Source organism: Protopterus annectens, chromosome 6.part1 (genome assembly GCF_019279795.1).
Source record: "Protopterus annectens isolate FY-2018-M chromosome 6.part1, PAN1.0, whole genome shotgun sequence".
NCBI classification, from domain to species: domain Eukaryota; kingdom Metazoa; phylum Chordata; order Ceratodontiformes; family Protopteridae; genus Protopterus; species Protopterus annectens.
The window spans coordinates 258,487,328-258,514,394 of NC_056738.1; the positions used below are offsets into that span (position 1 = coordinate 258,487,328).

At 43.0% G+C, this 27,067-nt stretch overlaps 1 protein-coding gene across 1 annotated transcript in view; it reads right to left on the reverse strand.

Annotated features, from left to right (window-relative positions):
* The window catches only part of YIF1A (Yip1 interacting factor homolog A, membrane trafficking protein), a 466,700-nt gene that overhangs the window by 126,010 nt on the left and 313,623 nt on the right, over positions 1-27,067 (reverse strand). Inside the window, exon 6 of the mRNA XM_044075685.1 lies at positions 24,977-25,132. Within this exon, the coding sequence (XP_043931620.1) occupies positions 24,977-25,132 (156 nt within the window). The remainder of the gene's footprint in view (positions 1-24,976; positions 25,133-27,067) is intronic.

Genomic DNA, 27,067 nt, shown 5'->3' on the forward strand with positions numbered 1-27,067 from the left:
AACTAGCTATTACATTCATATATGCTCACTCTTTGGCTGCACTCACAAAATGGCACTGAAGCTAGCACGTGCTGGCTATTTATATGAATGTGCCAACCTTGAAACGCTTCTTAAAGGTACAACATACACACACTATTCTATTCTACATCCTCCCTCTTTGAGAGATAAGTCATGCAATGTTGATGACATTAACTGACATGCAATCAATACAAATTATTCTTTGTCATGCAATTATACAGAACTAAATACACAAACAATTATATCCAGGTTGCTGTGTATTTCACACTAGGTCTGGAAATACGACCAAATCATGTGACATAGAAATCAGAATCAGGTATAGCAACTGAGACTGTCTCTGCTGAATGTTCAACTTTAGGGAAATCAGAACATCTTCAGGAATGGAAACAGAAGTTAAGACACGTTCTGCAACAATCTGTCTGGATTGCTCTGAGATCTAGAGTCTGTATCACGGGAACAATGCTGCAATATTGATTCTGGTACAGGAAGATGATGTCTGATTTCTCCTGTACTCTACACCCTCAGAGTCTACAAAGTAGGATCTTGGCTCGGTACATATACCTGTTACTTGACCAATCTGGTTGAAATCTTTCGCAGTTTGTATCCTCAATGTCTCTCCTTCTTTCAATGGATGAAGAAATCTGCTCAATTTATCATAACTGCACTTCTGGAAAGAATGCTTTCTGAATAATTGGGCTCTAATTGTCCTGTTGTTCTTAACTTTAGGCCTCAACAAACTGGAACTAAGCCTAGACAGAAGTTTCTGAGCAGGTGAGCCAAGTATACCGTCATGGGATATGTATCTGAGATTAAGTAAATTCAAAAAGACATTGGTATTATCACGCTTTGACCTCTCGAGTAATTGCTTTGCACTCTGCACTGCACATTCAGCTAGTCCATTTGACTGAAGATATATGGACTACTAGTAACATGTACAAAGTCTCATTCTTTTGCAAATTTCTGAAAGTGACTGGGTAAATTGGATACCATGGTCAGAAATAACTTTGTGTGGACTACCATGGACTGAGAAATAACGTTTCAACTTGGTGATAACAGTAGTGGATGTTAAGTTAGGTAGTAAATCAATGTCAAACCAGTTCGAATAACAGTCTACCAAAACTAAGTAATGCTGATTATTCCACTTGAATATATCAGTGGCTACAGTTGACCAAGGTAGTTCAGAAACTTGACTTAGATGAAGTGGATCTTTTTGCAAATGCAGTTTAGTACTATTGCATACTAAAGAAGAAGAAAGTATTTTATCAATGTCTTTACTAGAGAAGGCCAAAATACTAGTTCTCACCATTCTTTTGATATATCTATGAACCTGGGTGACCACGATGCAAAATCTGGATATATTCATGTTATAAAGAAGCAGGAACAACAATTTTGGGACCTTTGAAAATAATGCCATCTTCCATCAACAGCTCATCTCTGTAAGGAAAATAAGTCTGCACTTCAGGTGGTACACTAGATTGCTTAACAGCCATCCAACATTAATGTTGTGGTTGAGCTTTTGGAAGATTGGATCAGTCTTTGTATGATTTCTCAGCTCATCAAGTCTCATGGTAGAAATATTACGCACTTCCATGACGTCAAAGTCAAAATTATCTGTGTAAAGCTGTTCTGTTGTATTTCTGGGCAATCTAGAGAAGATATCAGCCAGATAAAAATGTTTGCCTTTTGCACAGACCATTTTGAAGTTGTACTGTTGCAGTTTGAGCACCCTAATTCTTTGTAATCTCACTGGAGCTGAATGCATAGGCTTCTTTAGAATAGTAACTAGAGGTTGGTGATCAATTTCAATCTGAACAGCTCGACCATAGATATAATCATGAAACTTTGAATGTGCAAGTACCACTTGCCAAAAGTTCTTTCTCAATTTGAGCATACTGCATTTTAGTTTGGGGAAGAGTTCTAGATGCACAGGCAACTGGTCTGCCTACTTGAAGAATAACTGCACCACGACCAAATTTTGAAGCATCACAGGAAAGATTTACTAGTTTACTGACATCACAATATCTTAATGTAGGTGGGGTGGCAATTTTCTGCTTAAGGTCTTCAAATGCCTTCTGGTGCTGTTCCAACCAAGACCATATAACATTTTTGCTCTTCAGCTCTCTCAAAGGTGCTGTCAATTCACTGAAGTCTGGTATAAACTTGCCTAAATAGTTGACCATACCAAGAAAACGTTACAGAGCCTGAACATTATCTGGTGCTGGCATCTCAAGAATGGTTGCTTGCTTGGACAGGTCTGGTCTCAAGCCAGGGCTAGTAAATTAAAGACCTACATATGTAACTTCTGGTAGTCTGAATTGGCACTTCAGAGGACTGAGCTTTTAAGTTCACTTCACGTGCTCTAAAACTTTAAGGTTTCTGTCATGCTCTGCTTCACCACTGCCTTGAGACAATAAATCATCTACTATTATGGAACAAGGATAACCTGAAAAAAATTGTTCCATTGCAAGCTGGAAGACTTCACTTGCAGAATTTATTCCAAATGGCATCCTGAAGAATCTACATCTGTCAAATTGGTTACTGACAGTAGTCACTAATGAGGACTTGCGATCAAGCATCCTTTGCCAAAATGAACTTTTTGCATCCAAGACAGAAAAAACATTGGCATTAGATATTAGGGCTGCTACTTCGTCGACTGTACGCATTGGATGATGCGGTCTCTTTAATGCTTTGTTCAAATCTCTTGGGTCAATATATATTTGGATTTTGTCTGAGCTTTTTTTGTGAGATGCTACTATGGATGACATCTATTCAGTTGGTTCTGTAACTGGACAAATTACACCTTGCTGCACCATTTTATCCAACTGAGCTTTGACTTTACCCTGCACAGCTATCGAAACTTTTCTTGCTGGTCTGACGACTGGACTGACCTGTGGGTGTAACTTCATGGAATACACAACTGGAAGTTTGCCCAATTTGTCATCAAAAACATTAGCATACTCTAAGAAAACACCTTCAGTAAAATTGGAACTAGGATATGTGCTTATATGATGAACTTCTTTGGTAAAAGAAAGCAAATTCATTATCATACTGTCTCTGAGACCCAATAATGACTGCACAGGTCTTCGGACTACATAGAATAACAAGCTGTAACAGTTGCTAGCCAAATACCATGAAAGCACTACTGAGCCTTCGGTTTGAATTTCTTCACCTCCATAACCAACAAGTTTCGCACAACTAGCCACACTGAGTTGTTCACCAGTTCTCACTTTAGCAAATGTGTCTGCTGACATAACATTACACTTTCAGCCAGTGTCCACTTTAATCTCAGTGGATTTACCATTCATCTGGACAGTACAAAACATTTCATTCTTTGCCAACAAATTTACTGCATCAACCTTTTCATCAATTACTGATACACCATCTACGTAGAAAGTAGAATTGCAGCTCTCTATATGATCAACTTGCTTTTTCGAGTGACCCTTCTTTACAACTGTGTGAGGTTTACTTGATTTGCAAAACTTTTGAAAATGGTTCCATTTTTTACACTTGTGGCATTGATGACCAAATGCTAAGCATTTTTCTCTTAGACTCATGACTGACACCACAATTGCGACAGTTAACAATGAAGCTGGATTTAGGATTTGCTGGCTCATTCTTGCACTGCACTGAGCATGTCTTTTTCTTATAACTTGCTGGAAAATACAGGATCTCCCAGGTAAACCTGCAGGGGTAGCAGCTGCCATGTACTTAGGCCTGCTTCTGCTAGCCACGTGTTGCATGTTGTTTATATTTGCTCTGGAGCCTGTTGAAGCCATGCTCTTATCACTTGCAAGCATACTTGTGTGCCTTTCTGTAGCTTCATGGATTTGACAAATCTCAGTGGCTTTGCTCAGCGTTAAATCAATGTCATGGAGCAAAAATCTTTCTCACTGCAGCACTATTAATACCAAACACAAGCCTGCCCTTTATCAACTCATCTTTTAAGTCACTAAACCAACACATTTTAGCTTTGTTTCTCAGGTCAGTTATATAAGCTGCAAAAATTTACCCTGCTTTTTGTTCACTTGTGTAAAACAAATGCCTCTCTAACGTAATATTTGTCTGGGGGTTGCACATTTCCCTGAACTTGTGCTTCAAACACTCTGGGTCTTCCCTTGATTCGGCCTGTTAAATAATATGACTGTTTTCACCTCCTCCCTCATATACCACTGATGCATACACAAATGAACGCTCTCTTATAATGGCCTCTAACCCAGCTAGGTTTAGTAAAATGAATGCCCTGGTGCATACATCTTTGTCAGAATAAGTTGCTTGCATAAAAATATCATAAGCTTGTTCAAACATTCTCAGATTCTCTGCAATATTCTGGTCAAACACCAATGGTGAAGGTTTTCAAAATCTATTTGCCATATTAATACATACCAGCAAAGGCTTTTGCAAGTATGCACGAACATAAATACTTAAACATATGCCACAAATTTATGCCAGTATTTGTAACTATGCCCAATAGCATAACAAGCCTTTGAATAACTGAACTTTGCGAAATAAGTTTCTTGGGAACTGTAATACTCTTGAAATCACTGTAAAAGTCACTCATCGTCATTGTAAGAAACACTACAAAATAACTGCACTGTGCGAACAAACTGGGCAGAAGACGCTTAGAGTGAGAAACATTTCAAAGTAACTGGAATTTACGAATAAACAGTACACAGCACACTGAAACTTCCCCAAAAATCTGGTTCTCCTGCTGAGACAATAGGGTAGGAATCTGAGGCAGGTGCCATGGGGCCAACAGTGACACACTGCACAAGAGGGGGTACACCAGTGTTGGTGGGGGCCGGTCTGGTGCAATCAAAATCGTCCTTGGTTTGTCTTGTTTGATCTTTAGTAGTACTTTGGAGAGCAGAGGCAGAGGAGGAAAGGCATAAAAGTACAGTTTTGTACCTACCATAAATGTAGATGTTCGAAGATCCACATTGCTGCAGTCCTTACATATGGGTAGTCCACACCACCACCTTAAACCAATCCACTTAGAAATTGTTTGTTTTGAAACAGGTTTGCCCTGAGAACCCAAAGCAAAAGAAACAAGCAACTGCTGAGACAAGGCTGAGAAAATAATGGTGGGTCACAGTCATAGTGAGCAGGACAAACCTTTGTCCAATAACTCAGTAAGGTATTGCAAAATAACATTCAAAACTTGTTGTTTGTCTGCTCAACACATCTGCTAAGGAGTTCTGTGCTTTCCATTTAGATGAAGAAAGATTATTTTGTTTGTCCAAGGCCATCTGGGATGCTGTATTCAGTCTCAAATAAGGACAGATCTGTATTCCTCTTAGCCTGAAGAAAGCTACCACTGGAGCCAGAACTTTGAACTTGGGAATGTCCAGATAGACTGATTCCACAGGTGAACAAAACAACACATCAGACTGCAAAGGAGCATCCAAAATCCTTGTCTTAACATGGTCAGATAAATTAAACCACACTGTAATGAATGCTTACCCACTTGTTCAGAGACATGCACCAAATCTTGCAACTCTTTACACTCAATGCCTTCAGCCAGAGCATCCACCTTAGACTTCAATTGAGAAAGAAGAAAGTTTTGATATTTCAACATATGAAACTGGCAATTCAAAGCCCTCATAGCTAAGGTAGAAGATGTATAGACCTTCTTTCCCCATCTATCCAAAGCTCTGGTTTTACAACAGAGGCCTTGACACCCTTAGGTCCCTGACTAATAGTTTCTGGGTTTATGAGCCTCAGGCACCCTGTAATACCTATCCGGTTTAACAGGAGCAGGAGGCAGAGAATCAGGATTAAGTGAAGCCTCTGCAAACACATCTTCCACAACATCCAGAACATTTCCTAGAATCAGAGAAGTCCTGACCTTCCCACTTAAAATGTTCCCTCATAGAATGAAGTGTCTCTGAGAAAGAAAAATCCTCTGGAGGTGAAGCAGAAGGAGTGGAATCATCTGCATCAGAATCAGAATAAGGAGAATAAGCCTGCTCAAAACTTCCCAACTTTAAGCATGTGCCCTGCTGAACTAGGAATGACACCAACAGAAGCTGAGACCAGCCTAGCACAATCCAACCAGGCCCCAAACAAGGAATACACAAAGAATGATAATCCCTTTTCTGACATCCGGTAAAACACAGAGGCAAGAAAAAACAAAATAATCCCCAAACTGATGTCAGTTTTACCGAGGACAGCGGACTACCCATATGTAAGGACTGCAGCAATGTGAGATGAAGAACATCTGATAGGTTCTTCCAGCTGAGGGAAACAGCACCCACTTTCCAAGCTTCTTTGTGGGAAGTCCTTGTGCAAAATTTGTCCAATTGATAGTTCTGGGGGGAGGCAAACAGGTCTATATCTGGGCTCCCCCATTTGCTTGTCAACATGTTGAAAATCCTTGGTTCCAGTTTCCACTCATGTGGGTCCTTGAGGTTTTTGCTAAGTTCGTCTGCCAGTGTATTTAGTTTTCCTGGCAGGAACTGAGCTTGTAGATGCACTTGGTAGCTCAGGGCTGTGTTCCGCAAAGCCATGGCTAGTCTGCAGAGGGGATAAGAATGTGTACCCCCATGCTTGTTTATGTACCACATAACAGAGGTGTTGTCTGTCTTTACCATTAATTGTCCTGGAAGAATGTGGTCCTTGAAGGCTGTCAGAGCACTCTGTACAGTTAACATTTCTTTTTGACTGATATGCAGGTGCATTTGACTTGGGTTCCATTTGCCCTGAATGCACTTCTCTAACAGGTGAGCCCCCCAAGCATAGTCTGATGCGTCTATTGTTAGGGTTTGGGCGGCAGGGGGTAGTGTGACTTGTAGTCCTTGTTCTGGTGGCAGGCCTCTGCCCACCAAAGGAACTCTAGGCATAGACACAGTATGATAGGAATCATTGCTTCTAGATCCTGAGAATGTTGACACCACAGGCTTTTTGGATACCACTGTAGTTTCCTCATATGCAGTCTTGCATATGGAATTAGAAGAATGCAGGAGGTCATGAACCCCAAGGCTTGCAGTATTTATCTTGCAGATAGCAGGGTTTTTGTGGCCACTAGTTTGAAGAAGGTTGTCAAATGAATTTGTTTCTCTGGCATGAGGAAAGCCATCTGGGAAGTTGTATTCAAGCTTGCTCCCAGGAATGTAATTGGTTGACAGGGTACCAGGTGTGATTTCTTTTCGTTTATGGTGTACCCCAGACAAGTTAGCACCCTTTGTACAAAAGCCAGATGATTCAAAAGTATGTCCTGGCTTTCTGCCTGAATTAGACAATCATCCAGGTATGGGTATATTTGAATATTTATTTGCCTACAAAATGCAATGACTGGAGCTAGGCACTTGGTGAATACCCTGGGCGCAATAGATAAGCCAAAGGGCAGTGCAGAGAACTGATAGTGCATGTAGCCTGCTTTGAAGCGTAGGTATCTTCTGCAAGCTTCCTTGATTGGGATGTGCAGGTATGCTTCCTTTAAATCGAGTGTTGCCAGCCAGGCATCTTTGCCTAGCATAGGAAGCAAAGTACAGTTGTGTACCTACCATAAATGTAGATGTTAGAGTGTATTCACTGTTGCAGTCATTACTCTTGGGTTATCCTGCTGGCAGGCTACCCGCAGTCGGCCAGAATTCCAAAGTCTAGGTCTGGCATCAGTTGCTGTCACCTCTTCCCTGATGTCAGTGTGCCAGGGGGTATAAAAGATGAAGCCGACGCCATTTTCTTCAGTTTTTCTTGCCCCAGATGTCAGGTGCCCCCAAAATGGTAGGCTAAAAAAAGAATTATGCCAATAATTATGCATGCAGTAAAATAAACATTTCCTTCATCTACAAGCAAATACACCACATAGGTTGTATAAGATAGAGAAGTATAGGTAAGTCCCAGCAAAGAAAAGGGGGATGGTGGGAGGGTAACCTGGACTGCAACAGTGAATACACTCCAACATCTACATTTATGGTAGGTACACAACTGTACTATGTTCATCGTGTTTCAATGTTGCAGTCATTACTCTTGGGTTGAATCCCAAAGCTGAGGTTGGGTGGCTGGGCCTAAATAGGATTAGGAGAGGCTATAAGGCCCTGCAGAACTGCAGTGGCGAAGCCTGCTCTGGATTTAGTGTAGAGAGGTAAATAGTAGTGCTTTGTAAAAGTATGCACTGAACTCCACGTTGCAGCCTCTAAAATGTCTTTGGTTGGTACTCCTATGAGAAAGGCTGCTGAAGTGGCTGCTGCCCTGGTAGAATGAGGTCTAATGCCCTTGGGCACTGATTTGCCATGTTGTGAGTAGCAGAAACAAATGCAGTGGCCTATCCATTTGGAAATAGTCTGTTTTGAGATAGGCTTTCCTTGAGATCCTGCAGCATATGCCACTAACAGTTGCTCAGTTTTTCTGAAAGCTTTAGTTCTGTCCAAGTAGAAGCATAGTTGTCTGTGTATGTCCAAAGAATGCAGAAATCTCTCACCCTTATTCTGAGGGTTTGGATAAAATGTAGGCAAATGAATGGTTTGCTTAATGGCCACACTGGACACTACCTTAGGCATAAATGTCGGGCTCATCCTTAGAGAAACCCTGTCTGGATGGAAAATGATGAAAGGTTCCACAGCCATGAGTGCCTGTATCTCTGAAACTCGCCTTGCAGAGGTTATAGCTAGGAGCAGAGCTGTTTTCCAAGATAAAAACTTTATATCATCTGTATTGGCTGGCTCAAAGGGCGGCAGTGTGAGTTTTTCCAAGACATAACTGAGGTCCCATGCAGGTATTGGGGCTCTACTTGGAGGTCTTATGTTTTTGGCCCCTCTGAGGTACTGCCTTAGCAAAGGATGGGAAAAAATAAGAGGATTCGTATTGTAATGAGCTGAAATGGCAGAGGCATGAATTTTAATTGATGAAAAGGATAGGCCTTTGTCCAGCATCTCAGTTAGGTATTGCAAACTCTGAGGGATATTTGGCACAGATTTGACAATTCCTTGTGCCTGGTTACAAGCACAGAATCTTTTCCATTTTTCTGCGTAAGATTTTCTGGTACTGGGCCTCCTGGCCTCCAAAATAACATCCATCACCGCTTTAGAGAGTTGTGTTTTGAATGGTTACATTATCTGCCATGCTGCCAGATTTAGGGTCCTGAGTTGGCTGTGCAGAATCTGACTGTTTCGCTGGGTCAGTAAGTGAGGAATTAGAGGTAATGTCCAGGCTGGGCCTTGAGACAAACTTTTTAGGATTGAGTACCAGTGCTGGCACAGCCAGTCTGGGGCAATCAGAATCATTCTTGGCTTCTCCTGTCTGACCTTTAGGAGCACCTTGTGGAGGAGAGGCAGAGGAGGAAAGGCATATACTGTTAGACTTTTCCAGCTGAATGACAGAGCATCCACTTTCCACGCTTGCTTGTGATAAGTCCTTGTGCAGAATTTCTGTAGTTGGCAGTTGTGAGGGGAGCAAATAGATCTATGTCTGGGCATCCCCATTCCTTTGTTATCATGCTGAAGACTTGTGGATCCAGTTTCCACTCGTGGGGATCCGTGAGGTTTCTGCTTGGTTTGTCTGCCAGAGTATTGTTCTTTCCTGGCAGGAATTGTGCTTGCAGGTGTACTTGATAAGTCAATGCTGTGTCCCACAAAGTCCTGGCTTGTCTGCAGAGGGGGTTGGAATGTGTGCCTCCCTGCTTGTTTATGTACCACATGACTGTAGTATTGTCCGTCCTTATCAGTAGTTGTCCTGGATGGAGTAGATCCTTGAAAGCTGTCAGGGCATTCTGAACAGCTAGCATCTCTTTTTGATTGACATGTAGATGCATTTGGCTTGTGGACCATGTGCCCTGAATACATTTTCCTGCCATGTGTGCTCCCCAGGCATAATCTGTTGTTATTGACTGCCTGGCTGTGGGTAGAGTGAATGGCAGTCCCTTGTTGAGGTGACAGGCATGTGCCCACCATCGAAACTCCTGTTGCAGGCAAGGAATGAGGGTAATTAATGCTTCTAGGCTTTGACAATGTTGAGTCCAGACACTTTTTAGGTACCATTGAAGTTTCCTCATATGCAGTCTGGCATATGGAATTAGCAGAATGCAGGATGCCATGAAGCCCAAAGCCTGCAGAATTTTTCTTGCAGATAACTGGGTATTTGATGCCAACATTTTGAAGTAAGAAGTTAGTTGCCTTTGTTTGTCTGGCGTGAGATAAGCCATCTGGGCAGTTGTATTTAAGCTTGCACCCAGGAATATTATCTCTTGAGAGGGTACTAGTGTTGATTTCTTTTCGTTTACTGTGTACCCCAGGTAAATTAATAATCTTTTTACGAACGCCAGATGCTTTAGTAGAGTGTCCTTGTTCTCTGCTTGTATAAGGCAGTCGTTCAAGTAAGGATATATCTGAATTTCTCTGTCTGCAAAATGCAATTACTGGTGCCAGGCATTTTGTGAAGACCCTGGGCGCAGTAGATAAGCCAAAGGGCAGTGCAGAGAATTGGTAGTGCATTGAGCCAGCTATGAATCTGAGGTATCTTCTGCAAGATTGTCTGATTGGGATATGCAGGTATGCCTCTTTTAGGTCCAAAGTTACAAGCCAAGCCTTCTTGGCCAGTATGGGCAGAAGCTGCTGCAGAGTTAGCATTTTGAATTTTGGAACGTCCAGAAATGTGTTTAGAATAGACAGGTCCAGTATTGGTCTCCAGGTTTTGTCCTTTCTGGGTACCAAGAAAAGTCTTGAGTAAAATCCTTGTCCCTGGTCTTGCTGTGGTACTTGCTGAATGACACTCAAGTTCATAAGGGACGGAACTTGTTTTTGTGCCTCTGCCCATTGATTGTGTGGCAGGTTTGGCATACCATTTGCCTTTGGCAGGGTGTGAAAGTGGAACCTGTAGCCCTGGGACACTATATTCAATACCCATTTGTCCTGGGTGATCATGTGCCAATTTTGAGAGAAAAGTGCTAGGTTTCCCCCTAAGGGGGCTGCAAGAAGATAAGTGCTTGGTGCTGGTAGAGGCAAGTCACTGGGACTGTTTCCTGTATGGCTGTGCTTTGTCTTCTCCACTTTTGGAGGTAGAAGTGCCCCACTGTTTAGGCCTGTATGAGCCCTGGGGCTGGGATCTGCCTCTGGGATGTCTGTATCTGCCTCTTTGTGGCCTGTCCGACACTGGAAAGGACCAATTCTTTGTAGGCCAGTTCCTGCTAAATCTTGGTGGCTGAACCTGTAAGAAATCCTTTACTGTTTGCATAGATTTTGCTTTGTCCTCCATTTTCTTCAAAACCTCCTCTGCTTTAACACCAAATAAAGTATCATGCTGTAATGGAGCATCTAATAATTTTGCTTTAACATGATCAGGCAGATTTTGTTCCTTTAACCAAGCATGTCTCCTAATGACAGAACCCATAAATACGGCCCTGCAGGAGGCCTCCAGAGAATCAAAACCACATTGCAATGTATGCTTTCCCACTTGTTCAGCTGCATGCAATAAATCCTGCATTTCCTTATTTTCTGCACAATCAGAATTAGCCAACATTTTCTGTTTTAACAGTGACATTAAGTATTGCTGACATTTAATCATATGAAATTGACAATTTAAAGCCCTCACAGCCAAAGTAGCAGAAGTGTAAACCTTTTTCCCCCATCTGTCTAGTGTCCTTGAATCCCTGTCAGAAGGGATAGGGTTTTTTGCAGTAGCGGCCTTAACCCCCTTGGGACCCTGAGAAATAGTTTCTGGGTCAGCAGCAGGGTTTTTATAAAGAAATTTATGTGAATCTGGAACCCTGTAGTATCTGTCTGGTTTAACAGGAGCTGGAGGTAAGGAGTCTGGAGAAAGGCCGGACTCTGAAAATACATAATCTACAATGTCTAGCACAGGGGGAATAGCAAGAGGCCTGTGCTGAGGAAGTAAAAGAAAATCTCTAAGCCTTTTCTTTGATTTTGAGTAATCTTGGCTCTCCCAGAGGAAGTGCTCCCTCATGGAATGCAGGGATTCCCCAAAAGAATAATCCTCAGGAGGAGAGGCTGAAGGAATGGATTCTTCAGCATCAGAATCCTCATAGGGAGGAAGAGAGTATTCCTGTACAGAAGAGGAGTCAGAGGAAATGGAAACCTGATCAGAAGAGTCATAGTCTGCCTCTTGCCTAGGCCTCTTGTCAGGAGGGGGATGGGAACCCCTGATCAAGGTAATAAGGTCTTCGGCCATTTTGAGCATCTGTTTCTTAGGCATGGAAGTCTGTTCTGGAGAATGCTGTACTTGTTTCTTTGTCTTTAAAGCTGCTTTAGTCTTTGCTTTTGAAGCTGAAGTAGGCTTTACATAAAGCTGTGTAGGTCTGAAAACACCCTCAGAAGCCGATGCCTGCTCAGCGGCTCCGGACCCATCTGAGGGAATGATTTCTGAGTGTACAATACCTTGAGTATCCAGAGGCCTAGCTGGCTCCACGTGGGAGTCGTCAGCGGCCTGTGGCTCTGAGCTAGCGGGTGTCAGTGGCTGCAAAAGCGCCTCACTGAGAACCGGCGAACTGGCGACTGGCTTAGCTGAAGCCTCGTCGTCAGTTTTGGATCTCGGATGCCTGTCCTTCTCTTTTTCCTTGCGTTTTTTAGAAACTCCGGTCGTTGGCTGTTCTGACGGCATTATGTAATTGAATTTTCGGCCAAAGTAATGATATGCAAAATCACACCAATGCTTAATAGTGCGTTTGTTGAATCTAACACAAAACCGACAGCTAGCAGCATTATGATCAGGGCCTAGGTAAGGAATACAGTAAGAATGAAAATCCTTATGAGGCATTTGCTTCCCACAAGAAATACAATTGTTAACGTTTTCTGACATCGATCTGGAGGAAGAAAAAAGTTTTCCCAACGGGGTACTTAGCTTTAATGAAGACTTCGGATCTGAAATTCATCTGAGAAAATCTCAGGAGTCGACCGACCGGCACTTGCGAACTGCTTTTGCTTTGGGCACCGCGCGGCAAGAAAGACTTAAGAAAATGGCGTCGGCTGCATCTTTTATACCCCTGGTGCACTGATGTCAGGGAAGAGGCGACAGCAACCAACGCCGGACCTAGATTTTGGAATTCTGGCCAACTGCGGGTAGCCTGCCAGCAGGATAACCCAGGAGTAATGACTGCAACAGTGAAACACGATGAACATCTGGTGAAGAGTTAGCATCCTGAATTTTGGAATCTCCAAAAAGGTGTTTAAAGTAGACAGGTCCAGGATAGGATGCCATGAATTGACTTTTCTGGGTACCAGGAAAAGTCTTGAGTAGAAACATTGTCCCTTTTCCTCTTCTGGTACCAACTGAATAGCCCCCATGCTTAAGAGAGAAAGTACTTGCTTTTGGGCCTCTGCCCACTGATTTTGGGGGTAGATCTGGCCAACCACTTGGTGTTGGTAACATGTGGAAGTGAAATCTGTATCCCTGGGACACTATATTTAAAACCCATTTGTCCTGGGTAATGAGTTCCCAGTTCTTTGCATGAAGAGCAATCTTTCCCCCCAACGGGGCAATCAGTTGAGAAGTGCTTGGAAGTTTTAAAAAGAAGTCATTGAGACAGTTTACCACAGGGAGGAGTTTTATTAGTTCCCAGATTTGGAAGTGGATGCCCCCCACTGCTTAGTCCTGTGCGTACCCTGGGACTGAAGCCGGAGAGCTCTGCTGGATCTGGGTTTGGACTGAGAAGGTCTTGAAGAGACAGGAAAGGCCAATTCTTGAAAGGCCAATGCCTGCTAAACCTTGGAGGTTGTACTTGTAAAAAATCTCTAACAGTTTGCATAGATTAAGCTTTTTCCTCCTTTTAAGAACTTATTCTGTCTTGTTGCCAAACAGGCAGTCCTGGTTTAAAAGAGCATCCAGTAATTTAGCTTTAACATGATCTGGCAAGGTTTGCTCCTTAAGCCAAGCATGCCTTCTAAGTACAGACCCAGTTACAGCAGCCCTGCAAGATGCCTCTAGTGAATCAAAACCACATTGCAAAGTATGTTTTCCAACTTGTTCAGCTGAATGCAGTAAATCCTGTAAATCCTTATTTTCAGCACAAGCAGGAAATAAACATCATTTTCTGTTAAAGCAATCCAATAATATGCTGCTGATACTTTAACATATGAAACTGGCAGTTTAAGGCCCTAATGGCCAAAGTTGCAGAAGTGTATGCCTTCTTACCCCATCTATCTAGCGCCCTGGAGTCTCTATCAGAGGGGGCAGGACTTTTGGCAGTAGTAGCTTTAATGCCCTTGGGTCCCTGTGAAATGGTCTTGGGATCCACAGTAGGATTTTTAAAAAGGAACTTGTGAGTGTCAGGGACCCTGTAATATCTATCAGGTTTTCTGGGAGCAGGAGGTAAAGAATTAGGGGCCAAACTAGATTCCGAAAAGGCATCATCAACAATGTCTAGTACAGGAGGTATGGGTAAAGGCCTGCGCTGGGGCAGGAGTAAGAAATCCCTAAGCCTCTTTTTAGAATCAATGAAATCCTGACTTTCCCAACGAAAATGCTCCCTGAGGGTATGCAAGGTTTTACCAAAAGAGAAATCCTCTGGGGGGGGGGGGGGGAGCAGAGGGAATAGAGTCCTCAGCATCAGAATCCTCATAGGTAGATAAGGGTAAATCCTGGTCATCAGAGGAAACAGAAAAATTCAGAATCCTGGTCAGAAGTATCATAAGCAAACTCAGTACTAGGTCTCTTAGAGGGGGAAGGCTGGCTTCCCTTGATTAAAGTAATAAGGTCTTCAGCCATTCTTATTTGTTTTTTAGGCATAGAGGCCTGACCATGCGGTCTGGGCATCCATCAGTTTTCTAGGCATGGTTCGAGTTTTAGGCCTTGAAGAAGAAGATGGCGTCAGTTTAACACGCAAGTCTGTAGGCCTGAATACACCCTCAGAAGCCGGTGCCTGCACAGCGGCTCCGAACCCATCTAAGGTAGAGACATCCACAGGTTCCACAGTTGAAGCATCTCGTGGCATACCGGACTCCGAATGGGTCTCAGTAGAGGCCTGCAAATCTGAAGTAGTGGGTATCAGGGGCTGTGAAAGCGCCTCACTAAGTACCGACGAACTGGCGACTGGCTTAGGAGAAGTGTTGTTGGCAGCTTTGGACCTAGGTGGTCTGTCTCTGTCTTTATCTTTGCGTGTTTTCAGAATGTTGGTAGTTGGATGGCTTACCGAAGACATATCAGGATACCTGAACTGAGCACCAAAATATTTAGAAGTGAAAATATACAGACGACGGATATTTCGTGGTTTAAATAAGGCACAAAACCGACAGTGAGGTATGTCGTGGTCAGGGCCTAGGCAAGGAATACAGTACGAATGAAAATCTTTATGAGGTACTTGCTTTCCACAAGTAATGCAATTATTTACTTTTACTGACATCGGTTTAGAGCAAGAAAAAGTTTCCCCAATGGGGTACTTAGCTTTTAGATGAAGACTTCAGTTCTGAAACTCGAAAACGAAAATTTCAGGAGTCGGCCAACCAGCACTTTCAAACTGCTTCTGCTTCGGGCACCGCATGGCAAGAAAGACTGATGTAATGGCATCGGCTGCATGTTTTATACCCTTAACGACCTGACGTCATGGAAGAAGGGACAGCAACCAACGCAGGACCCAAGACTTTGTTAATCAGGCCGACTGAGGGCTACTGCAAGCAGATAACCCAAATGTTATGACTGCAACAGTGAAACACGAATAACATCTGCGCTTGATGGAATGCCTCATAACCTGGGCAGAGGAGGTGAAAGACAGCCAGTTTTGCCTTGGCAGGAGACCCTGGAAGCTCAGAAAGAAATTTCCCTTTATCAGAAAGGAGACCAAGAAAGTATCTGGTCATGAGAGTCTGGTAGTTAATTGCTCTTAAGGTCAGGGTACCAGAGGTTTAGACCTTTTTCCCCACCCAGTCTCTCCATAACCTTGCACTCTTTATCAGAGGGCAGTAAGGAAGTAGAAGGCACTAAGTTGAAGGCTTTATCAGCCGAGATAGAAATGGTAGCTCGGTCTACAGATGGAGGTTTAAACAGGAACTTAGCATCCTTAAGAACCTTGTAGAACCTGTCTGGGCACTTGGGAGAAGGAGGTTGAGAATCTGGGCACTTGGAAGCAGCAGTAAATGCATCCAGGAATGCTGGAAGAACCGAGGGAATAGCACAGGGTGAAGTAGAATTCATCTGCAAGAGGTCATAATACCTCTTCTGAATATCAGAGACTTGGCAGCAGTCCCACTGGAAAAACTCTTTCAGATTTTGGATACTTTCTCCAAAGGAAATATCCTCCCCAAGGGACTCTGTACCATTAGATTCCTCTTCTGGGGAGGCATACCCTATAGGTGAAGTTATCTGGGTGGAATAGGCCAATGACTCATCATCGGAGAATTCCTCCTCATCTGAACAGGAGTCTGCAGCTGTCCTCTTGAATCCAGTGGAGGGAGGAAAGGACTGCAAAACAACAGAGGAAGGGGAGGACTGCCACAGGGCCATGAAGCCACTGAAAAGGCTTGGGGAGAAAGCCTGCCAATCAGGGTGCTGTTCTGACAAAGCAGGAGCAATGTGCTTGGTCTTCACCTTTTTCTTTCTGGGAGTTTCAATGTGGTGGAATGTGGAAGGGCAAGACGTTGACCTACACTTGACTACATCAGTAAGCACATCCTCATGAACAGTGACTTGAGTGACGCCCTGAGGACCTTTGGAAATAACAAGAGTAGAGTTGTGTACACTTACCATAAATGTAGATGTTCGAGTGTATTCACTGTTGCAGTCATCACATTTGGGTTATCCCTGTCAGGGTAGCCCTCAGTCGGCCCGAATACCAGAGGCTTAGTATTTCTGCTTCGGCTGCCGTTGCTCCAGGACTGACGTCACGTCAGTGGTATAAATTAAGGCAGCCAACGCCATTACATCAGTCTTTGTTGCCCTAACTGTCAGGAGCCCCCAAGACGGAGCTAGGTTATGGTGGAAGTACACCACCAGTAGAAAGTAAATACCAAAAGTTCCTTGTAAGGAGAGAGAGAGAGAGAGAAACATGGGGGGTGGAGGGAACTCGAGCATCTACATTTATGGTAAGTGTAGACAACTGTACTATGTTCTTTGTGTTTCACTGTTGCAATCTTCACATTTGGGTTGATTCCATAAGCTGAAAAAAAGGGTGGAGGCAGTCAAGAAGACTGGGGACTGGCTAGGATGTCCTGCAAGACTGCGGTGGCAAAGCCTGCAATGGATTTGGAGAAGATAGGCAGGTGGAAATGCTTGGTGAAGGTATGAACAGATGTCCATGTTGCAGCCTCCAGGATGTTCCTGGTGGGGACCCCTCTGAGGAAAGCTGCAGTGGAAGAGGTTGCTCTGGTAGAATGTGTCCTAAACCCCTTGGGGGAGGTTTCCCGTGTTGCTTGTAGCAAAAATGGATGCAGTGTGCTATCCACTTGGAAATGGTTTGCTTGGATATGACCTTGCCCTCTGCTCCTGCAACAAAACTGACTAACAACTGATCAGTCTTTCCAAATGATTTAGTCCTGTCAAGGTAGAATCTGAGCTGTATATGCACATCAAGAGAGTGCAGAATCCTTTCCCCCTGGTTTTGTGGGTTAGGGAAAAAGGTAGGCAAATGAATGGATTGGTTGAGAGCCACACTGGACACCACTTTTGGCATGAAGAATGGTTTAGTCCTGTGGGAGACCCTGTCAGCATGGAAAATGATGAAGGGGTCTACAGCCATTAGTGCTTGTAGCTCAGATATTCTTCTTGCTGAAGTCATGGCCAGAAGCAAGGCTGTCTTCCAAGAGAGAAACTTTACCTCTGCTGAAGTTGCTGGTTCAAAGGGGGGCAGGGTGAGCTTTTCCAACACAAAGTTTAGGTCCCAAGCTGGGGTAAGTGCTCTTCTAGGTGGTCTCATGTTGTTAGTCCTTCTTAGGAACTGTCTGATGAGAGGGTGTGAGAAAAGAAGTGGTTCTGTGCTGAAATGAGCAGAGAGCAGAGGCATGAATTTTAATAGAAGAAAAGGATAGACCCCGGTGTAGTAGGTTAGCAAGGTAATCCAGGATGAGAGGTAGGGAGTGCTGTGCCGCCCCAGCTCCCATAGCCTGGATCCAGATGCAAAACCTTTTCCACTTGTCAGCATAAGACTTTCTAGTGCTACGCCGTCTGGCCTCACTTATAACATCTAGAACTTGTTTGCTGAGATTGGCAGCTTGTGCAGTGGTCAGGGAATAAGCCAGGCTGCCAGATTGAGGCTCTGCAATTGGGGATGCATGAATGTTCCATCCATCTGGGTCATGAGTGTTGGTATCTGAGGGAGATGCCATGGTGGCAGAGGTGACAGGCTGTGCAGCAGTGGGTAGCAGTGCTGGCGTTGCCAGTCTGGGGCAATCAGGATTGTCCTCGGTCTTTCCTCCCTTATTTTGAGCAGTACTCTTGTAATAAGCGGTAGAGGGGGAAATGCATAGACCGAGAGGTTGACCCACTGGAAGAACAGAGCATCCACTTTCCAGGCCTTGCAGTGAGGTTCCCTGGTGCAGAATTTGCTGAGCTGATGGTTGGAGTGGGAAGCAAATAGGTCGACCTTCAGGGAGCCCCATTTCTGAGTTACAAGGGTGTAGGTTCTTTGGTTAAGTTGTCTGCCAGAGAGTTTAGACAGCCTGGCAGGAATTGTGCTAACAGGTGTAGTAGCATGGCTGAGGCTGTGTGCCAAAGGGTCATGGTGAGCCTGCACAGAGGGTATGAGCCAGTCCCTCCCTGCTTGTGGATATACCGCATCACAGTGGTGTTGTCTGTTTTGATCAGTACAGCCCCCAGGGAGAGTAGGGGTCTGAAAGCTGTCAGTGAGTGCTAGACAGCTAACATCTCTATTTGGATGATGTGCAGGTGTATTTGATGTGGGTTCCAATGGCCCTGTATGCAAGTGCCATCCAGGTGTGCACCCCAGGCATAGTCTGATGCATCTGTGGTGAGGGTCTGGGCGGCGTGGGGTTGAGAGCAGTAGTCCCTTGTTGTGGCTGCATGCTGTTGCCCACCAAAGAAAATCTTTCCTTAAACAAGGTATCATTGGCATAAGAGTTTCCAGGCCTTGAGAGTGTTGACACCAAAGGCTTTTTAGGTACCATTGTAGTCTCCTCATATGCAGTCTGACATATGGAATGAGTAGAATGTCAGAAGCCATGAACCCCAGCGCTTGCAGGATTTCCTTGCGGATAACTGGGGTCTGGTGGCTAGTTGAGAGAAATAGGCTGTCAGGTAGGTTTGTTTTTCAAGAGTAAGGAATGCTATCTGGAATGCTGTGTCCAAGCTTGCTCCCAGGAATATAATTTTTTGGGTGGGTACTAGTTTAGATTTCTTTTCGTTGATAGTATACCCCAGGGAGGTCAGTAGGTCCTTTACAAAGGCTAGGTGCTTGAGTAGCTTTTCCTGACGGTCTGCCTGAATCAGGCAGTCGTCTAAGTATGGGTAAATTTGAATATTTCTTTGCCTGCAAAAAGCAATGGCGGGAGCCAGACATTTTGTGAAAACTCTGGGAGCAGTGGATAAGCCAAAGGGAAGTGCAAAGAACTGAAAGTGCAGTGATCCTGCCCTGAATTGTAGATATTTCCTGCATGATTCCCTGAGTGGGATGTGTAGGTAGGCCTCTTTTAGGTTTAGGGTGGCTAACCAAGCATCCGTGGAGAGCATAGGTAGTAGTTGCTAGAGGATGAGCATTTTGAATTTTGGTATCACCAGAAAGGTGTTTAGAATGGATAGATCGAGGATGGGGCGCCAGGTGCCCTCTTTGGCTTAGCACTCCCTGCTTTTGAAGAGGAGGAACTCTATTGCTTAGATCTCTACATTCCATGGGGCTGCTGTCTGGGGGGGGGCTGCTTTTCCGGGGTCTGGGTTGGGATGACCTGGAGGGGGGAGGAAAGGACCAGTGCTTGGAGGGGCAATGCTTACTGAACCTGGGTGGCTGGACCTGCAGAAGTCCTTAACTATTTGCAAAGATTTAGCTTTTTCTTCCAACATTTTTAGGACATCCTCTGCCTTGGTGCCAAATAAGTTGTCTTTGTGCAAGGGTGCGTCCAACAATTTGGATTTGACACAATCTGGTAAGGGTTGTTCCTTAAGCCAAGCATGTCTTCTAAGGACAGAACCAGTGACTGCTGCTCTGCAAGATGCTTCTAGGACGTCAAAACCACACTGTAAGGTGTGCTTAGTTACTTGACTTGCAGAATGCATTAACTCTTGTAACTCTATTTTCTGCACAAGCAGGAAAAGATGATATTTTTTTTGTTTGAGGATTTCCATGATATGTTGCTGAAATTTCAGCATATGGAACTGACAATTTAGTGCTCTAATAGCAAGAGTAGCAGAGCTGTATACTTTTCTTACCCCATCTGTCTAATGCTCGGGAATCCCTATCTGAGGGGGTGGGTTTCTTAGCAGAAGTTGCTTTAATTCCTTTAGGCCCTTGAGAAATAACCTCGGGGTCAGCAGTAAGATTTTTGAAAATAAATTTGTGAGAGTCAGGGACTCTATAGTACCTATCAGGTTTCCTGGGAGCAGAGCAGAGTAGCAAAAAGCAAGAAAATGAGAAAAGAAAAAACTCCAATGAGGTACTCATCTGAACCACAGTTCAACACAAATCTGGCGAGAAAACATCTGGAGCAGGTGATCAAATAGGCAGAAGAGTTCTGAGGTTGGTGCGTGCTGACATCCGCTTTATACTCAACGTCCCTTTATGATCAACATACACAAGAGAAATTGTTGCGTTGCACGTACTCAGCAGCAGCATGTTGACTTTTGTATACTGGCCGGACGTACAAGTTCTATGTGATGAATACTGCAGCATATGAATAGGACATCTTCAGATACTCTCTTGCTGTGATCTTTTCCTTTTCAGAAGGATTTGGAAAACAAATCTGATGCCATCTTCTGTTTATCCTGAGGAAGGAAGGCGCTACACGAAACAATATTCTGACTCGCTCCTGACAATTTTACTTTTTGACAGAGAATGACAAAAAATTTCTCTTAGTTGACTGTGAGCACCAGTTTATTTTATTTACGTATTTATTTTGATAACCGGGTAGTGTCCGACTGGACAAGAAGCCCATTTTCAGAGGAGACCCAGGGAGAAAAATACAAACAAGCTAAGAGGTAGATAATACAGATGATCAAGGAATAGCAAGAGATGCAGCATAATACAGATTAACAATACTAAGACGCCACAGAGATACAAGTACAGTGTCAAAATTCAATACAATAGGTTAAAACTTACAGAGTAAACAAAACACAAATTCTTAGCTAACATGGTGCCACTCAAATTACAGACAAGTTCATGGATGGAGAGCCCCGATTCAGCAAAAAACCCAACAGTGAAGTTCATGGCATCCAAGGCACCCTGGTAGGATTCTGCTAGAATAAGGCACTTATCTAAGTAGAGACAGAGCGGAAAATCTACCACTGGCAGCAGACATTTTGTAAATACTCTGGGTGCAGTGAATAAGCCAAAGCACAGGTGAACTGACAGTCTCCCCCTGCTAAGAATGTGTTTTTTCTGCTGATGGGGATGTGAATATATGCATTCTTTAAATCCAGCATTGCCATGAATGTTTCTTGAGGAATACATGGTAGTAGGCTTTGCTGAGTAAGCTTTTAGAAGTTTGACACTTTTAGCAATTGGTTTAGATGGGAAAGATTTCCTTCCTCTTGCTCTTTAATTATCCTCGTTCTCCAACACGTCTTCGAGAACCTAAGCTATGAACTGAATCTGATCTCTTGGAACTTGTGGAATACCTCTGTACCAAAGTTTAAGAATTGCAGACTATCCTTTTACAAGGAGTACCACCCACTTGTCCTGAGTAACTGCTTCCCAACTTCATATATAGGTAGATAAGCTTCCTCCAAGTTTGGTCAGAGGATGTGGAGGAAGTTGGGATTATGTTGATCCATCTGTGGGGGGCTTGGTCTGAGGACCCCCAAGGCTCATCTTTCTGTTTTCCCTTTGTCAGATATGGTGAGTTTCCGTTTTGGCACTTAAAGGTTAAGTTTTGCTTGGGAAATTTCTGCTCTACCTAGACATAAATGTCTGAAAAATCTGCTTACCACAAGGAAGTCTTTACACAATAAGGCATTAAGGGCTGCAAATATCAGTGCCTTTAAAGGGAAAATTCGCAACTAGGCAAGCCTTCTAGGACTAACTCAGTGGCTGTTTGCAATGCAGGATGCACCCACATCACCACAGCTACACTTCTTGAAGGGTTTGGCTACCTGGTAAGAGAGCTCACAAAAGTCCAAAATCTCTTGGTTTAGGTCATTTCCTTAGTCCTCTGTACCTTAGTCCTCACCAGCCCCAGTAAGGTCTGTTGGTAATACAGCATGTGGAACTTAACAGTTTAAAGCCTTAAAAGTCAGGGCAACAGCAGTAGTGTGTGACTTGATTCCTGGTAAGGGCTGAAACTACTTTCTTGCTACAGACCAGGATATAAAACACTTTGCTGCAGTTTATTTTTAAAGGATATTGCTGTGTAGAGGGAGGGAGGGTAGAATATTAACTGTATTGGTGACTCAGTTTCATTTCTCTAACACTAAGAAGATGGTAGCTATTGTTACATCAATTTCTTTATTTTGTAGTCAAAACTAAAGCACCAAACTTTGTTTGTCTTTTTGGCTTTTATGATCTAGTGTTAGGGGTCGCGCCACAGTGGAATTCCGATCCGCTAATGAATGGCAGTAGATTTTTATAGTGCCGAGTTGCCAGCCCGACGCCCAACCTTCAGCGAAGGCACCATTCATTCACATGTCTTTTGAAATAGAAACAGCAGGGAATGACCAATCTTTACACTGAAAAATTTGACACCTAAATTCAACCTGGTACTTAGCACATATTTTTACTGTTTTTATCATTCCACTTATAACCAGTTGTAACAACTGGTGGGTGTTGCAGGATTAATCAGACTTCAAAAACACACATACCAGAGTTTTAAAACTTTGGGACAGGGCCAAGTTTGTGCACTATGTTGTGTCAAGGGAAGTCACACAATCTACACTTACTTGGAGAATCATATGCCAATGTCCTGTACCTTTTCTCCCGAATAACATTCATCAGAGCAGACATTAGCCCTCACTTATACATTTCTGCATTTTCAAGTTTACCCAAGCAATAGAGTGGTTCCCCTTGACATGAGGTACCTTGGCCTGATGGGCTACGGTTCACAGCTGATCAAACCACTCAAGAGTAAGTGCAGCAAGGGATGCCTAACTTGTACGAAACATTCACAATATGTCATATCTAGCTTGCAGGGAATAGTTACAGGATTCTCCCAGATATCAGAACTGTAAAATCTGACAAACAGCATGTGAAGCCATATAATCCTCAGTCTATTCTGACGTGCAGATGATTCCAGAAAGGCAATTACCAGTGGGATCTAACATTATCATTATAACATGTACCAAACACATTCTGACCACATCTCTTTACTGCTGCCAATGACCGAATTCATAAACATGGGTCATCTGAACTCCATATCCCAAGCCTCATGCCAGTCTTCAGATCACAGAGGCCATTACTTCCAATCACGACACTCTTTTATTTCCCCTCACTGACCATATTCAGTGCTGAAGTCTCAATCTACAAGACTACAGAGACTCTTCTCCAACAAAACTCCACCATCTTCAAGGGGAATACAACTATTCATGCTCATTGAAGAAGCACAATTGAAATCCATTAGGTCACAGCTGGAAGACTGAAAGGCCAAAGTGGGTGACATTTCTTTTTATATACAGAAGCAACTTTGCCTCAATCTATACAAGGAGCCAAATTCCTAGAATATCACAACCATTCAGCTAAGTTACATAATAATACATTGATTGATGAGCTGCCTGGTGTACTGGTCCTGACTGATGGGTTTTGATTTATTAAGCACAGATGAAACACCCAAATATCATATACACAGACATTACAAAATACGACAGAAGCAGAATGAATGGCACAAGCCATGGAAATACTATCTCCTCATGACTTTACTTCTACCAAAGTCTTCCAAAAAGTATCCTCACAAAAATGTACTTTTATTTATATAAAATGAAATTATATGCCCCTACAGAGAATGTCACAGGTTATTCAGTTACAGAATGGTGCTAACAGATAATGCTAAATGTTTCACCAGTGATCCGGTTTTGAACAGCAAATCTGTGTCCAACAGTAGATAACCAAAGACTGAAAGACTCCCTCACCCAGGGTGAAAAGAAAATAGCCCGGAAGCAACAGCAAATTCTGGTCAATGTCAGGATTCATGCAAGATGGATGTAGGGCTCCAACCCTACATATCAAGCTGCAGAAAACATGTATGTATGAGGGAGGATACACATTTGTGAATACCAGTAATGAGCACAGCACGAAAGAGATTAGTGGAGGGGTTCAATTATGCACAGGCAATTTACACCAAATTAAAAAAAAAATCAGCAAAGTCTAGATACAAAATACAACAAAGCTGCGCAAAACGAAATTAACCTATATCAAACTAAATGGACTCCAGTCAGAGACTAGATGTTGTTTGTTATATACTAGATGCAAAAAGATACATCTTTATTTATACAGTCACAGCTTCTTAACCTACTTTTGCAAGAAAAGTTTTTCCATGTGTAAATCCAGTTCCTGTTCTGCATATAACAAATACATGCTGAGTTTCTGCAACTTCATAGGGTACTTTTGACTTTGTGCCCTAACCTCCTCTGGTCAAAGCATCTGCAAATGACAGTACATCAGCATTTTGCTTTTTACTTACTTAAAAATAATTTTCAAAGGTATGGGACAACAATTTTACAGAATAAAATGACTGTGCAGTGCACTGACAAAATATGACTTTCAGATGAACTGTGGAGTGGTATACTTTCTACAAATCATACAACCACAAACTCCTAAAATGGTGTGTGACATATTTTATCCATTTGGGCACATGCAGAATCCTGTAATACACATCACTTAAGTCATTTATCCCCTATACCACATGTAAAATAAAATGTACATTTTTTTCAGTACTGTTCATTTATAAAACACAAGTAATCCACAATACAGGGATCACGCAAGCCCACTTACCCAACATATTTGTATCCACTGTAAGCAAGAAGATCAAAAGTAGTCAGGTCAGTCTGAACAGTCACAAGATAGAGGCCTAGTAACAGTGCAAGTACTTCTATTACCATCCATACCAAGGCAGTACTGGCACACATTCCTAACACTTCTGGGGAGAACCTATAAACAAAACATCATAAGAGAAAAGTTATTTACATAACAAAATGACTGCATACACAGTAAGATTGATTTATTTTTAAAGGGTCCAAAAACAAAAAGAAAAGGAAAACACCAAACAGTGATAAAAGCAGGGTTAATTTCCAACAAAAATAACTGTCTGTGATAATGTACATCTAAAGATGTGAAATAGCAAGACAAATGAAGACGAAGTATCACAGTATGCTGCACAAATATACTTACTGTTTTAACCACAGATGGTCAATAGCAGTAAGATTATTCATGGCAGCTTCTGACAGAAGACCTCAGAACATGAAGGTTACCACCAATTCACTTAATGTCTGTCCAGAGAACTTTACCACGCATCATAGTGGAATAGTGACATGCTGGCACATAAAATACATAAGCATATATTAGAAGAATCTGTGCTTAAGCTTATTCAACTACCTTAAAGGCGTGTTACTTTGAAGTTGGTCATATTAAATGAGGGTGTGCAGGTGGTACAGCCTATTTGCAGAGGAAGTTGTGAAGGGCTTGACCCCCGGAGCAGCCAGGGCTTTAATTTTGCACATTTTTCCTTACTCATATTCAACTGAAGTCATCTATCCCTGAACCACAAGTTGCATAGCTAAAGTAGAACCCATAAAATCACTTTTTACCAGCAGAAAATCATAAGAAAAGTGGGTCAAAAAGAACAACTTCACCCTACATAAAAGTATAAATGTGCGCAAGTGTATTTACCATAACACTTGATCATTAAGAAGTCACTACAGTAGTAAATTACAACATTATACTTTGTTTAATCATGTCATTTCTCAGCCAAAAACTTCAAACTGGCTTCTTCCTTTCCTCCTCCTTTGAGAAAACAAGGCAAGTCTCAAGTATGTATATGCTGGCATATGTGTGCTTGACAGGGTGCAAATGAGTGAGTTCGAAAGTCTGTGTGTGTGCATGTGAGTTCCACTGTGTGTGTGTGTGTGTGTGTGTGTGTGTGTGTGTGTGTGTGTGTGTGTGCGTGTGTGTGCGTGCGTGTGTGTGTGTGCAAGCGAGTTCGAGTGTGTGTGCAAGTGCATGCAAGCATGCGTGCGCACGAGTGCAAGTGCACACACGAGTGTGATTCATGCACGCAAGAGCAGTGTGACTCACACATGACGTGTGAGCGTGTGCATGCAAGTTGAGTGTGTGCCTCCCCTACATATACCTCACTATGCTAGATGGTGTCTTTGATGCTTCAAGCCAAACTTTCTCCAAAAGTACAAAATGGACGAGGTAGAAAAACAACTCTTACTATACGACTTAAAGACAACAACAACACTGTATCAAAACTAAATAAGGAACCTGTCGCACAATTGTGCCAGATTTCTAGATCTGGACTCTTAAGTATCAAGTCAAGTCCCCAAGTCAAAAGAAACACTCAATTTCGATGAGAAAATCTTAATGGTACAACTTTGGGAGTCCTAACTATTTCTTAACATTTAAATGAAAGGCTTACTAATTCAAGTGTACTGGCACCAAAGCTCAGACCACTAAATCCAAAAGACTACACATGGAAATGATTCCTCCCATAGAAAAGAAAGGTAGTTTTATTCCAAAATGATCCTCATCAAAAATTACCTTTGGGCATGACAACACCAAGCCTACTGACTTGAGTGTTGATGTCATCAGTATTAAGAGCAACAACACAATGAAAAGCATCACTATCAGTGACTAAGGTAACTGCATGGGGTCCATAGATAGCGCCAATACTCCTGGTACCAAAACAGGGCCCATGGTAGGAACCAATGAAATGCAAGGGTAGGGTACATTTCTGGCCAGCTTAGAAGCAGTGAGGGCAGAAAAAGTACAGTTTTGTACCTAACATAAATGTAGATGTTCGAGTGCTAATACAGCTGCAGTCATAACAGATGGGTTTTCCTGCCGTCAGGCGGGTCCTCGGTC